We start from the raw sequence: 15,121 nt of genomic DNA, 5'->3' as shown, positions 1-15,121 counted from the left end.
CTGCTGAGGTGGAGCGCCACACCTACCATCAGCTCCCAGTACTTGCCGCACAGCTTGCCAAGCCGTGCTACTCATACGCTGAGTTGGCGGTGCCCGGAATCGAACCCATGACCTTGTGGTCCAAAGGCGAGAGCTCTACCGACTGAGCTACCCGGGCAGTTTCACAACAGACAGATAAAATATCACAGAATGGAGGAAGTTAATAAATAATGAGCAATAACATCAGAGCACTAATTAGATGTTTAGATGTTGAATGCTCACGGACTGCAATACCTAGTAACAAGGTTTTTTTGTGATTGATCCATTTGGCTTTTGTATCGTACTGCTGTACTTTTAAAATGTCAATAAAACATTTAATCAATCACTCAATCAATCATTCAATCAATCAATAAAAAACACTGTAAGGTATGTTTTCATCACATGCGCACATTGCATTTACTCTTGCATCTCAAAAATAGCCAATCTAAGAATCTACAAGCCCACAACGCATTATTTTGAAACCACGTTGTGAGCTTATGAAGGTAATCAGTTTGACACTGATCGGTCCGACAGTGCCGGCAGACAGAATGACACACTTCATTCTGTCTACGTCATTCTGTTTACAAAAACGTAGTCTCGGACAGAAGTGGAGGAAGTTAATAAATGTGAGCAGAAACAGTAGAGCGAGTTCCACCCGGCCTGGCGGAGATATGCATTAATTCCATCCTTGTTTTTATTTTTATTTTATTTTTTATTTTTAAGTCTGCAAAAGAGGCCTTCTGGGATGTCATTGGACTGTAATTAATGGTAAACTCTTGAAAACGGTGAAAAAATAAATACAATAGAAAAAGTAAAACTTAACTTTTTTTCTAGAGTCACAGTTTGTGCACGAGTAGTCGAGTACTTTAGCAGCCACTATAGCCTGCATCTGTTATGAACTCACCTGGTGGAGTAGGATCTGGTGTAGTGTAGTGTGTATCCAGGAGGGGCGCTGTGGTTGCATCTGTATAGCAGAGATATGAGTTTCACAACAGGACAGATATCACAGAATGGAGGAAATAATAATGATCAATAACAGCAGAGCACTAACTAGATGTGTATATGTTGAATGCTCATGGACCACAAGACCTTGTAACAAGGTTTTTTTGTGATTAATCCATTTGGCTTTTGTATCCTACTGCTGTACCTTTAAAATGTCAATAAAACATTTAATCAATCAATCAATCAATCAATCAATCAATCAAAATCACTAAGGCATATTTTCATCACATGAACAAATTGAATTTACTCTTGCATCTCAGAAATAGCCAATCTACAAATCTACAAACCCACAGCGCATTACTTTGTAATCACGTTGTGAGCTTATAAAGATCGGCTATTTTCACCTTACAATGCCACCATACTTCAGGGAGAGTACATACTCAGTTTGGCACTGATTGGTCCGACGGCAGACATAATGACACGTCATTCTTTCTACGTCATTCTGTCTACGAAAACCTAGTCTCGGACAGAAGTGAAGGAAGTTAATAAATATGAGCAACAACAGTAGAGAAAGTTCCACCCGGCCTGGCGGAGATATGCATTCCTTACTTTTTATGTCAGCAAAAGAGGCTTTCTGAGATGTCATTGGACTGCAATTTAGAGTAAACTCTTGAAAAAGTTGAAAAAAATAAATACAATAGAAAAATTGCACCCGTGCGAAGTGTGCAAGCGTCCTTGTATGTGTTTAATGAGGAGGAGTAGGCTATGACAAAACTATGACATCACTCTCAATATAGAAAATTGAATGCCAAAATGAATACCAAAGAGACAGAATGCCTGCTTCTGAATGAAGACTCTGATGATCATTCAACCATCCGCTCCAATGACGGCAGAGACATCAAATAAACAGAGGAATTCAAATACCTTGGATCATACGTAGTCAGTAGCAAAAAGGACTTCCTGACAAGGAAAGGGCATGCCTGGAGTGCTTGCAATAAGCTACATCGCATATGGCAGTCAGACATCTCAAGAGCTACCAAGATCAACCTGTTCAAAGTCTGTGTGGAAAGTATGCTGCTGTATGGTGTATACCAGGGGTCTTCAACGTTTTCAGGCCGGGGACCCCCAAACTGATGGGGAGATGGAGCAGGGACCCCCTACCACCTCGTAGGGTGGGGGGGTCGGGGCTACGATATATTTTTTATTTCAAACATGTAAAAAGTTACAGCGAGCAGGGTGGGCCGTACCACTACCATTTCTAAACATACTACTTATTAACTGAGAACCAATGTCAATAATATCAACAATCTGTCAATTGCATAGTAATCATGTATTCAAGCTATTCAAAATGGATAGAATCATGATTTATTTTTTAACATAAATTTGAAAAATGAAAAAACGAAAAAAAAACGTTTTTTCTTTTTTTTAACCTATAATTTCGCGGACCCCCTGCAGTACCTCCGCGGACCCCCTAGGGGTCCCGGACCCCCTGTTGAAGACCCCTGGTGTATACTGTATCTCCCCTACACCGAGACCTTCTGAGAAACATTGGAAATCTGAACTGGTTTGATTAGCACAAACCAATCAAAGGCTGTTTGTTTGTATTTTAAGCTTGTGTGGGCTGTGTGTCATCTAAAACCTGTGAGAATAACCTCAGTCTATCAGTGTGGTTACTCTCTCAGGTTATGGGTAATATTCATATCATACCTTTTTGAAATTCAAATTCAAATGGTCTGTTCTGTTTGTCCAACTCATGACATCATGTCAACGTTTGACGGAACATCATGTCAACGTTTCACGGACCAATCAAAGGCCATGAACGGTGCTAATTTTCTTGGACGGTGGTAATTTTCTTGGTTAAACGCGTTAAGACAGGAAAACCAATCGGAAGCCTCTGTGTCTATGACACCATGGACGAATCAGCGTTTGATTGGTCTGACATCATGTCAACGTTTCACGGACCAATCAAAGGCCATGAACGGTGCTAATTTTCTTGGACGGTGGTAATTTTCATGGTTAAACACGTTCTAAGACAGGCACACCAATTGGGAGGCCTCTGTGTCTATGACACCATGGATAAATCAGCGTTTGATTGGTCTGACATCATGTCAACATTTCACTGACCAATCAAACGCCATGAACGGTGCTAATTTTCTTGGTTAAACGCGTTAAGACAGGAAAACCAATCGGAAGCCTCTGTGTCTATGACACCATGGACAAATAAGTGTTTGATTGGTCTGACATCATGTCAACATTTCACTGACCAATCAAACGCCATGAACGGCGCTAATTTTCTTGGTTAAACACGTTCTAAGACAGGCAATCTAATCGGAAGCCTCTGTGTCTATAGATAGATAGATAGATAGATAGATAGATACCTTTATTATCCCAAGGGGGAAATTCAGTTGTCCAGTTGTAGCATAGCAGTATACAGTATTTACAAAGTTACAGAGAAGTAAGACAAAAGATAGATAAGAGTAAAAAAAAAGAAAAAAAGAAAAGACACCATGGACAAATAAGTGTTTGATTGGTCTGTTCTGTTTGGCTAACTCATGACATAATAGTTTTTGTTTTGTCCATGTTGTCACCATTGTCATATTTCTGAGACGAAGCGGAGCATAGGAGAGGTTTGCAGAGCCTCTGTTTGTGCAGCAGTGCTTTAGCCTGCATAATGAACTCACCTGGTGGAGTAGGATCTGGTGTAGTGTAGTGTGTATCCAGGAGGGGCGCTGTGGTTGCGTCTGTAGAGCAGAGATATAAGTTTCAGGACAGATACTATCTATCTATCTATCTATCTATCTATCTATCTATCTATCTATCTATCTATCTATTAGCCAAATCTTTGTCTGTCTGTCTGTCTGTCTGTCTGTCTGTCTGTCTGTCTGTCTGTCTGTCTGTCTGTCTGTCTGTCTGTCTGTATGTCTGTATGTCTGTGATTACGCCATTCAATGGGAAAACCATTAAAAAAACACAGGGTGACATCATCCAATGGGAAAACCCTTGAAATAACACAGATTGACATCATCAACTGGGTGATGACGTTACTATCATCAACAGCCAATGAGGGACCAGCATTCTTGGTGACGTCAACAAGTGCGGCCTGATATAAAGTACAAGGTATAAATTAGCCAAATCTAAGTATGTCTGTGTTTGTCTGTGTGTCTGTGTGTGTGTATGCCCAATAGCCAATCACGGGCTTCGGGCCATGGGCCATGCCTGTAGCCAATCAGAGATGGGGAGAAGGTGATGTCATAATATCAATGCATACATAAGGGCCACTAGAGGGGCTGTCGATGCCCCCCCCCCTCAAAGTGTCTGTCCACGCCCCTGGCAACAACAGTAAAGCAAGTTTGTGGCCTGGCGTAGATATGCATTCCTTCATTTTCTTCTTCTTTTTAAGGCTGCAAATTGTGCAAAAGAGGGCTTCTGGGAAGTCATTGGACTGTAATAAAGAGTATATATATACTCTGGAAAAAGTTGAAAAAATAAATACAATCTGTTATGAACTCACCTGCTGGAGTAGGATCTGGTGCAGTGTAGTGTGTATCCAGGAGGGGCGCTGTGGTTGCGTCTGTATAGCAGAGATATAAATAAAATATCACAGAATGGAGGAAGTTAATACTTCTACCACTTTTTCGAGTCACGTGTTCAAATACTGGATTCTGATTGGCTAAATTCCGGAGGTTATGAGAGGACTACTGCCGCAAAGTTGTGTGTCCGAGATCAATGCGCCTCAGTGTACATCCGGGGACTTTCCCCCAACCAACAAATGAAGGTCGCAGCGGTCCTATGTTTACTAACGTGCGTACTATCGTCGCCGATTTATTTGGATCCAATGCAATCCGCCAACTTTAAAGCCCCTTTTCTCTGAACCTATGCCTTTCTGGAAGCGAACAGCCTCTATTTACGGCCGGAACGGTGCTTTTAACTGACGTTTGCTTAGCTGTAAGCTAGTCGCATGGATTACTATGGAGTTGGCGCCATCTGTTGGTGAGTAGAAGATGTTGTTTGTGGAACTATCTGCTGTCTCGCGGAAGTTTTATAGGCAATAATGATTGTAACTTAAGATCCTTGCAAGTTACAACTATGTGTTTTCTTTCATGTATACGGGAAAAAGTGGTAGAAAAGCTATTTACCACTCGGGGTCGGACATTATGCTCTCATAATGTCCTGAGTGCGGGTGTTATCGGACTCGGCTGCGCCTCGTACGATAACACCCGCACTGCGGACATTATGAGAGCATAATGTCCTCTCACTCGGGGTAAATTGCTTACATAATGGGCAATAACAGGAGAGCAACAGTCTGAAAGGTACTAACTAGATGTTTAGATGTTGAATGTTCACAGAACATAATGGTAACAAGACCTTGTAAAAAGCATTTTTGTGATGAATCCATTTGGCTTTTGTATCATACTGCTAATAAAACATTTGATCCTCTTTTTAAGGCCATGGAGGCCATTTGAGGCTCTTTAACACTTTGCAAGCCACGGGGAGCCACTTAATATTAAAACCGTAATATACCGTACATCATCTGTACTAAAATTTGCCGGAAAAAACAAACCGTCTTTTTCCGTACTAGGTCATTAAAAATGAAATAAGTGATAATGATCGGAAAAAAACGATCGCTATAGCCTTTCTCCGTCTCACCACCGGTCTAACCAATAGCATGATTCTTCTCTGCGCATGCACTGGAAGTGCTTTTGATCGCTTCGGGGGCAGATTAGCCTTCTAGCCATTGACTTACAGTGTGGACGTTAGCGCTAGCATAGCCGTTGTCCTAGCGGCTAGGCTAATGAAAGTTCTTCCGTGGATTATTATTATGGAGATGATCTCATGCGGCCACATTGATGCACACGGATCGCGCACGCGAAACGCACGGGGAGAAGACAACTCGGCCAAAATCCCCACTATATATGCCAATGCAGATCGAGCTACTTCTGGTGAGTTTTAACCGGGGGGATTGACGGAGGAGAAAAAAAGAATGCAGCCATCCTAGAAGGCACGCGTTGTTGTTGATGTTTGTAATCATAATATTATGTCTCAGATCATAATACAATGATAGAAATTTCCGGCTAGTCCACAACAAGCCATTCTGGGCCGGCTGGGGAAGTGTTAAGTCTGAAAAATAGGCCTTCTGGGATGTCATTGGACTGTAAAATAAATAAAATTGTCAAACCTAACTTTTTCTTCTTCCCCCCCTAGAGCCACAGTTTGTGCAGCAGTGCTTTAGCAGCCACTATAGCCTGTATCTGTTATGAACTCACCTGGTGTAGGATCTGGTGTAGTGTAGTGTGTATCCAGGAGGGGCGCTGTGGTTGCATCTGTATAGCAGATATACAGTATAAGTTTCAGGACAGATACTATCTATCTATCTATCTATCTATCTATCTATCTATCTATCTATCTACAGTATATCTATCTATCTATCTATCTATCTATCTATCTATCTATCTACGGTTGTGCTCAAAATTATTCGACCCCTCTGCAAATCTGGTTTATTGGCTAAATTCACAAACTGACAACTGAATGAAATAAATCAATCAATCATACAAGAACAATGTAAATAGCTCCAAAGTAACATTTGTTGTGTTTTTTGTATCTATTAGCTGCATCTTTGTCTGTGTGTCTGTGTTTACGTCATCCAATGGGAACACCCTTTAAAAAACACAGGGTGACATCATCCAATGGGAAAACCCTTGAAATATCACACAGTGACGTCATCAACTGGGTGATGATGTCACCATCATCAACAGCCAATGAGGGACCAGCATTCTTGATGACGTCAACAAGTGCAGCCTGATATAGAGTACAAGGTATAAATTAGCCAGATCTAAGTATGTCTGTGTTTGTGTTACTGTGTGTATGCCCAAAGCCAATCACAGGCTTCGGGCCATGGGCTATGGGCCTGTAGCCAATCAGAGAGGGGGAAAGGGTGACATCATAATACCGGCCATTCCCGAGCTGGTGGAGGAGTTTGGGGAAAGTGGGCAGTAGGAATCCCTGTCTGCATACCACACTGAAAACAGGCACCATAACTATATGGTTGCATTGGCAAATATTTTCACAATTACCTAACAATTAAATTGAGACAAAGTAGAGGCCATTGTGCTACTCTCACTTTAACTCAACCTCTGCCAAAAAAATACCCCTTTGTACCCCTTCTCTGCCATGCCCGTAGAACCCGGAGATTTAATAAGCTTTAATTAAAAAAAAATGTTTTATCGAAGCGGAACTAAAATAGGCCGGAACTAATGCTCCGTGATCGGTTTCTACACGGACACATTATTGAGCGGACCACTTATCATTGAGGCCGTGAACCGGAAGCGGATGGTCCGTCGTCTATTTTGGCCCGTTAGCTTTCTGTATAAACTCCGCGGCTTACAGATGGAGAACGGATTGATCAATTGAAAAAAATTCAACGGATTTGAGAAGCTGATGGAATACGCGAACACACGATGTGTCCGATCACGCACGATGGGAACTGGATGAGCGCCCACGTTAACGGGTAGGAGAAGCCGGCAGTGAAAGACATAGAGAAATCTCCGGGCTCTACGGCCGTAAACTACGAATGAGTTAACAGAAAAAGGGCCATAAGAACAGGAAAAGAAAGAAAGAAAGAAAGAAAGAAAGAAGATATGACATCCATTCTTACCTGTAGGCCTACAGATCACACCAGCATCCTCATCATGACCGCAGTCATTACGACCAAATCCAATGTGTGAGCACTGAGTTAGAGACCTTTCACTTCCTAAACAACGCACATCATCCATCCAGATTGGACCATTCCCTTGGCCAAAACGTGCACCACCAGGAGCACTCCATGCTGTCCCACAGCTCAGCTCTCTGCAAACCACCTCAGCATCTTTCAGGCCCCAGCGGTCGTCACAGACTGTTCCCCATCTGTTGTTGTGATAGATCTCCACCCTGCCAGAGCACCGTCCACCACCATCCACCAGCCTCACTAAACCTGAACAACAAAAAAATCACACCCAGAAGTGAAGTGAGCGGTGCTAAGTGAGTAGAGCACTGCCACGCCTGCATCTGTTGAACTCACCGCTGTGGTTGCGTCTGTATAGCAGAGATATGAGTTTCACAACAACAAGTAGGTCGGGAGTGGCTTATTGTCGGTATCAGCCGGTAACACGCGGGAGTCTGTCCCCGTTACAATGCGCTAGACCCCTGGGAGATGGACTGCTGAGGTGGAGCGCCACACCTACCATCAGCTCCCAGTACTTGCCGCACAGCTTGCCAAGCCGTGCTACTCATACGCTGAGTTGGCGGTGCCCGGAATCGAACCCATGACCTTGTGGTCCAAAGGCGAGAGCTCTACCGACTGAGCTACCCGAGCAGTTTCACAACAGACAGATAAAATATCACAGAATGGAGGAAGTTAATAAATAATGAGCAATAACATCAGAGCACTAATTAGATGTTTAGATGTTGAATGCTCACGGACTGCAATACCTAGTAACAAGGTTTTTTTGTGATTGATCCATTTGGCTTTTGTATCGTACTGCTGTACTTTTAAAATGTCAATAAAACATTTAATCAATCACTCAATCAATCATTCAATCAATCAATAAAAAACACTGTAAGGTATGTTTTCATCACATGCGCACATTGCATTTACTCTTGCATCTCAAAAATAGCCAATCTAAGAATCTACAAGCCCACAACGCATTATTTTGAAACCACGTTGTGAGCTTATGAAGGTAATCAGTTTGACACTGATCGGTCCGACAGTGCCGGCAGACAGAATGACACACTTCATTCTGTCTACGTCATTCTGTTTACAAAAACGTAGTCTCGGACAGAAGTGGAGGAAGTTAATAAATGTGAGCAGAAACAGTAGAGCGAGTTCCACCCGGCCTGGCGGAGATATGCATTAATTCCATCCTTGTTTTTATTTTTATTTTATTTTTTATTTTTAAGTCTGCAAAAGAGGCCTTCTGGGATGTCATTGGACTGTAATTAATGGTAAACTCTTGAAAACGGTGAAAAAATAAATACAATAGAAAAAGTAAAACTTAACTTTTTTTCTAGAGTCACAGTTTGTGCACGAGTAGTCGAGTACTTTAGCAGCCACTATAGCCTGCATCTGTTATGAACTCACCTGGTGGAGTAGGATCTGGTGTAGTGTAGTGTGTATCCAGGAGGGGCGCTGTGGTTGCATCTGTATAGCAGAGATATGAGTTTCACAACAGGACAGATATCACAGAATGGAGGAAATAATAATGATCAATAACAGCAGAGCACTAACTAGATGTGTATATGTTGAATGCTCATGGACCACAAGACCTTGTAACAAGGTTTTTTTGTGATTAATCCATTTGGCTTTTGTATCCTACTGCTGTACCTTTAAAATGTCAATAAAACATTTAATCAATCAATCAATCAATCAATCAATCAATCAAAATCACTAAGGCATATTTTCATCACATGAACAAATTGAATTTACTCTTGCATCTCAGAAATAGCCAATCTACAAATCTACAAACCCACAGCGCATTACTTTGTAATCACGTTGTGAGCTTATAAAGATCGGCTATTTTCACCTTACAATGCCACCATACTTCAGGGAGAGTACATACTCAGTTTGGCACTGATTGGTCCGACGGCAGACATAATGACACGTCATTCTTTCTACGTCATTCTGTCTACGAAAACCTAGTCTCGGACAGAAGTGAAGGAAGTTAATAAATATGAGCAACAACAGTAGAGAAAGTTCCACCCGGCCTGGCGGAGATATGCATTCCTTACTTTTTATGTCAGCAAAAGAGGCTTTCTGAGATGTCATTGGACTGCAATTTAGAGTAAACTCTTGAAAAAGTTGAAAAAAATAAATACAATAGAAAAATTGCACCCGTGCGAAGTGTGCAAGCGTCCTTGTATGTGTTTAATGAGGAGGAGTAGGCTATGACAAAACTATGACATCACTCTCAATATAGAAAATTGAATGCCAAAATGAATACCAAAGAGACAGAATGCCTGCTTCTGAATGAAGACTCTGATGATCATTCAACCATCCGCTCCAATGACGGCAGAGACATCAAATAAACAGAGGAATTCAAATACCTTGGATCATACGTAGTCAGTAGCAAAAAGGACTTCCTGACAAGGAAAGGGCATGCCTGGAGTGCTTGCAATAAGCTACATCGCATATGGCAGTCAGACATCTCAAGAGCTACCAAGATCAACCTGTTCAAAGTCTGTGTGGAAAGTATGCTGCTGTATGGTGTATACCAGGGGTCTTCAACGTTTTCAGGCCGGGGACCCCCAAACTGATGGGGAGATGGAGCAGGGACCCCCTACCACCTCGTAGGGTGGGGGGGTCGGGGCTACGATATATTTTTTATTTCAAACATGTAAAAAGTTACAGCGAGCAGGGTGGGCCGTACCACTACCATTTCTAAACATACTACTTATTAACTGAGAACCAATGTCAATAATATCAACAATCTGTCAATTGCATAGTAATCATGTATTCAAGCTATTCAAAATGGATAGAATCATGATTTATTTTTTAACATAAATTTGAAAAATGAAAAAACGAAAAAAAAACGTTTTTTCTTTTTTTTAACCTATAATTTCGCGGACCCCCTGCAGTACCTCCGCGGACCCCCTAGGGGTCCCGGACCCCCTGTTGAAGACCCCTGGTGTATACTGTATCTCCCCTACACCGAGACCTTCTGAGAAACATTGGAAATCTGAACTGGTTTGATTAGCACAAACCAATCAAAGGCTGTTTGTTTGTATTTTAAGCTTGTGTGGGCTGTGTGTCATCTAAAACCTGTGAGAATAACCTCAGTCTATCAGTGTGGTTACTCTCTCAGGTTATGGGTAATATTCATATCATACCTTTTTGAAATTCAAATTCAAATGGTCTGTTCTGTTTGTCCAACTCATGACATCATGTCAACGTTTGACGGAACATCATGTCAACGTTTCACGGACCAATCAAAGGCCATGAACGGTGCTAATTTTCTTGGACGGTGGTAATTTTCTTGGTTAAACGCGTTAAGACAGGAAAACCAATCGGAAGCCTCTGTGTCTATGACACCATGGACGAATCAGCGTTTGATTGGTCTGACATCATGTCAACGTTTCACGGACCAATCAAAGGCCATGAACGGTGCTAATTTTCTTGGACGGTGGTAATTTTCATGGTTAAACACGTTCTAAGACAGGCACACCAATTGGGAGGCCTCTGTGTCTATGACACCATGGATAAATCAGCGTTTGATTGGTCTGACATCATGTCAACATTTCACTGACCAATCAAACGCCATGAACGGTGCTAATTTTCTTGGTTAAACGCGTTAAGACAGGAAAACCAATCGGAAGCCTCTGTGTCTATGACACCATGGACAAATAAGTGTTTGATTGGTCTGACATCATGTCAACATTTCACTGACCAATCAAACGCCATGAACGGCGCTAATTTTCTTGGTTAAACACGTTCTAAGACAGGCAATCTAATCGGAAGCCTCTGTGTCTATAGATAGATAGATAGATAGATAGATAGATACCTTTATTATCCCAAGGGGGAAATTCAGTTGTCCAGTTGTAGCATAGCAGTATACAGTATTTACAAAGTTACAGAGAAGTAAGACAAAAGATAGATAAGAGTAAAAAAAAAGAAAAAAAGAAAAGACACCATGGACAAATAAGTGTTTGATTGGTCTGTTCTGTTTGGCTAACTCATGACATAATAGTTTTTGTTTTGTCCATGTTGTCACCATTGTCATATTTCTGAGACGAAGCGGAGCATAGGAGAGGTTTGCAGAGCCTCTGTTTGTGCAGCAGTGCTTTAGCCTGCATAATGAACTCACCTGGTGGAGTAGGATCTGGTGTAGTGTAGTGTGTATCCAGGAGGGGCGCTGTGGTTGCGTCTGTAGAGCAGAGATATAAGTTTCAGGACAGATACTATCTATCTATCTATCTATCTATCTATCTATCTATCTATCTATCTATCTATCTATTAGCCAAATCTTTGTCTGTCTGTCTGTCTGTCTGTCTGTCTGTCTGTCTGTCTGTCTGTCTGTCTGTCTGTCTGTCTGTCTGTCTGTCTGTATGTCTGTATGTCTGTGATTACGCCATTCAATGGGAAAACCATTAAAAAAACACAGGGTGACATCATCCAATGGGAAAACCCTTGAAATAACACAGATTGACATCATCAACTGGGTGATGACGTTACTATCATCAACAGCCAATGAGGGACCAGCATTCTTGGTGACGTCAACAAGTGCGGCCTGATATAAAGTACAAGGTATAAATTAGCCAAATCTAAGTATGTCTGTGTTTGTCTGTGTGTGTGTATGCCCAATAGCCAATCACGGGCTTCGGGCCATGGGCCATGCCTGTAGCCAATCAGAGATGGGGAGAAGGTGATGTCATAATATCAATGCATACATAAGGGCCACTAGAGGGGCTGTCGATGCCCCCCCCCCTCAAAGTGTCTGTCCACGCCCCTGGCAACAACAGTAAAGCAAGTTTGTGGCCTGGCGTAGATATGCATTCCTTCATTTTCTTCTTCTTTTTAAGGCTGCAAATTGTGCAAAAGAGGGCTTCTGGGAAGTCATTGGACTGTAATAAAGAGTATATATATACTCTGGAAAAAGTTGAAAAAATAAATACAATCTGTTATGAACTCACCTGCTGGAGTAGGATCTGGTGCAGTGTAGTGTGTATCCAGGAGGGGCGCTGTGGTTGCGTCTGTATAGCAGAGATATAAATAAAATATCACAGAATGGAGGAAGTTAATACTTCTACCACTTTTTCGAGTCACGTGTTCAAATACTGGATTCTGATTGGCTAAATTCCGGAGGTTATGAGAGGACTACTGCCGCAAAGTTGTGTGTCCGAGATCAATGCGCCTCAGTGTACATCCGGGGACTTTCCCCCAACCAACAAATGAAGGTCGCAGCGGTCCTATGTTTACTAACGTGCGTACTATCGTCGCCGATTTATTTGGATCCAATGCAATCCGCCAACTTTAAAGCCCCTTTTCTCTGAACCTATGCCTTTCTGGAAGCGAACAGCCTCTATTTACGGCCGGAACGGTGCTTTTAACTGACGTTTGCTTAGCTGTAAGCTAGTCGCATGGATTACTATGGAGTTGGCGCCATCTGTTGGTGAGTAGAAGATGTTGTTTGTGGAACTATCTGCTGTCTCGCGGAAGTTTTATAGGCAATAATGATTGTAACTTAAGATCCTTGCAAGTTACAACTATGTGTTTTCTTTCATGTATACGGGAAAAAGTGGTAGAAAAGCTATTTACCACTCGGGGTCGGACATTATGCTCTCATAATGTCCTGAGTGCGGGTGTTATCGGACTCGGCTGCGCCTCGTACGATAACACCCGCACTGCGGACATTATGAGAGCATAATGTCCTCTCACTCGGGGTAAATTGCTTACATAATGGGCAATAACAGGAGAGCAACAGTCTGAAAGGTACTAACTAGATGTTTAGATGTTGAATGTTCACAGAACATAATGGTAACAAGACCTTGTAAAAAGCATTTTTGTGATGAATCCATTTGGCTTTTGTATCATACTGCTAATAAAACATTTGATCCTCTTTTTAAGGCCATGGAGGCCATTTGAGGCTCTTTAACACTTTGCAAGCCACGGGGAGCCACTTAATATTAAAACCGTAATATACCGTACATCATCTGTACTAAAATTTGCCGGAAAAAACAAACCGTCTTTTTCCGTACTAGGTCATTAAAAATGAAATAAGTGATAATGATCGGAAAAAAACGATCGCTATAGCCTTTCTCCGTCTCACCACCGGTCTAACCAATAGCATGATTCTTCTCTGCGCATGCACTGGAAGTGCTTTTGATCGCTTCGGGGGCAGATTAGCCTTCTAGCCATTGACTTACAGTGTGGACGTTAGCGCTAGCATAGCCGTTGTCCTAGCGGCTAGGCTAATGAAAGTTCTTCCGTGGATTATTATTATGGAGATGATCTCATGCGGCCACATTGATGCACACGGATCGCGCACGCGAAACGCACGGGGAGAAGACAACTCGGCCAAAATCCCCACTATATATGCCAATGCAGATCGAGCTACTTCTGGTGAGTTTTAACCGGGGGGATTGACGGAGGAGAAAAAAAGAATGCAGCCATCCTAGAAGGCACGCGTTGTTGTTGATGTTTGTAATCATAATATTATGTCTCAGATCATAATACAATGATAGAAATTTCCGGCTAGTCCACAACAAGCCATTCTGGGCCGGCTGGGGAAGTGTTAAGTCTGAAAAATAGGCCTTCTGGGATGTCATTGGACTGTAAAATAAATAAAATTGTCAAACCTAACTTTTTCTTCTTCCCCCCCTAGAGCCACAGTTTGTGCAGCAGTGCTTTAGCAGCCACTATAGCCTGTATCTGTTATGAACTCACCTGGTGTAGGATCTGGTGTAGTGTAGTGTGTATCCAGGAGGGGCGCTGTGGTTGCATCTGTATAGCAGATATACAGTATAAGTTTCAGGACAGATACTATCTATCTATCTATCTATCTATCTATCTATCTATCTATCTATCTACAGTATATCTATCTATCTATCTATCTATCTATCTATCTATCTATCTACGGTTGTGCTCAAAATTATTCGACCCCTCTGCAAATCTGGTTTATTGGCTAAATTCACAAACTGACAACTGAATGAAATAAATCAATCAATCATACAAGAACAATGTAAATAGCTCCAAAGTAACATTTGTTGTGTTTTTTGTATCTATTAGCTGCATCTTTGTCTGTGTGTCTGTGTTTACGTCATCCAATGGGAACACCCTTTAAAAAACACAGGGTGACATCATCCAATGGGAAAACCCTTGAAATATCACACAGTGACGTCATCAACTGGGTGATGATGTCACCATCATCAACAGCCAATGAGGGACCAGCATTCTTGATGACGTCAACAAGTGCAGCCTGATATAGAGTACAAGGTATAAATTAGCCAGATCTAAGTATGTCTGTGTTTGTGTTACTGTGTGTATGCCCAAAGCCAATCACAGGCTTCGGGCCATGGGCTATGGGCCTGTAGCCAATCAGAGAGGGGGAAAGGGTGACATCATAATACCGGCCATTCCCGAGCTGGTGGAGGAGTTTGGGGAAAGTGGGCAGTAGGAATCCCTGTCTGCATACCA

General features: G+C 42.1%; 1 protein-coding gene across 10 annotated transcripts in view; it reads right to left on the bottom strand.

Moving 5' to 3' along the window:
* The window catches only part of LOC308288170 (scavenger receptor cysteine-rich domain-containing protein DMBT1-like), a 47,225-nt gene that overhangs the window by 414 nt on the left and 31,690 nt on the right, over positions 1-15,121 (bottom strand). For 8 of the 10 annotated variants that reach the window (XM_080729520.1, XM_080729525.1, XM_080729526.1 and 5 more), the window contains 7 exons: positions 14,372-14,428; positions 12,619-12,678; positions 9,074-11,852; positions 7,613-7,927; positions 6,225-6,281; positions 4,472-4,531; positions 923-3,701 (listed from right to left, as the gene is read on the bottom strand). In XM_080729520.1, coding sequence (XP_080585646.1) covers positions 11,662-11,852; positions 12,619-12,678; positions 14,372-14,428 — 308 coding nt within the window. In that variant the 3' untranslated portion in view covers positions 923-3,701; positions 4,472-4,531; positions 6,225-6,281; positions 7,613-7,927; positions 9,074-11,661. The remainder of the gene's footprint in view (positions 1-922; positions 3,702-4,471; positions 4,532-6,224; positions 6,282-7,612; positions 7,928-9,073; positions 11,853-12,618; positions 12,679-14,371; positions 14,429-15,121) is intronic. The other 2 variants (XM_080729522.1, XM_080729523.1) reach the window with 2 other exon arrangements.

This window comes from Nannobrachium achirus, assembly GCF_963921795.1.
Source record: "Nannobrachium achirus genome assembly, chromosome: 7".
Lineage (NCBI taxonomy): Eukaryota > Metazoa > Chordata > Actinopteri > Myctophiformes > Myctophidae > Nannobrachium > Nannobrachium achirus.
Note: the sequence above shows the minus strand (reverse complement) of the source record. Positions and strands in the feature narration are given on the sequence as shown.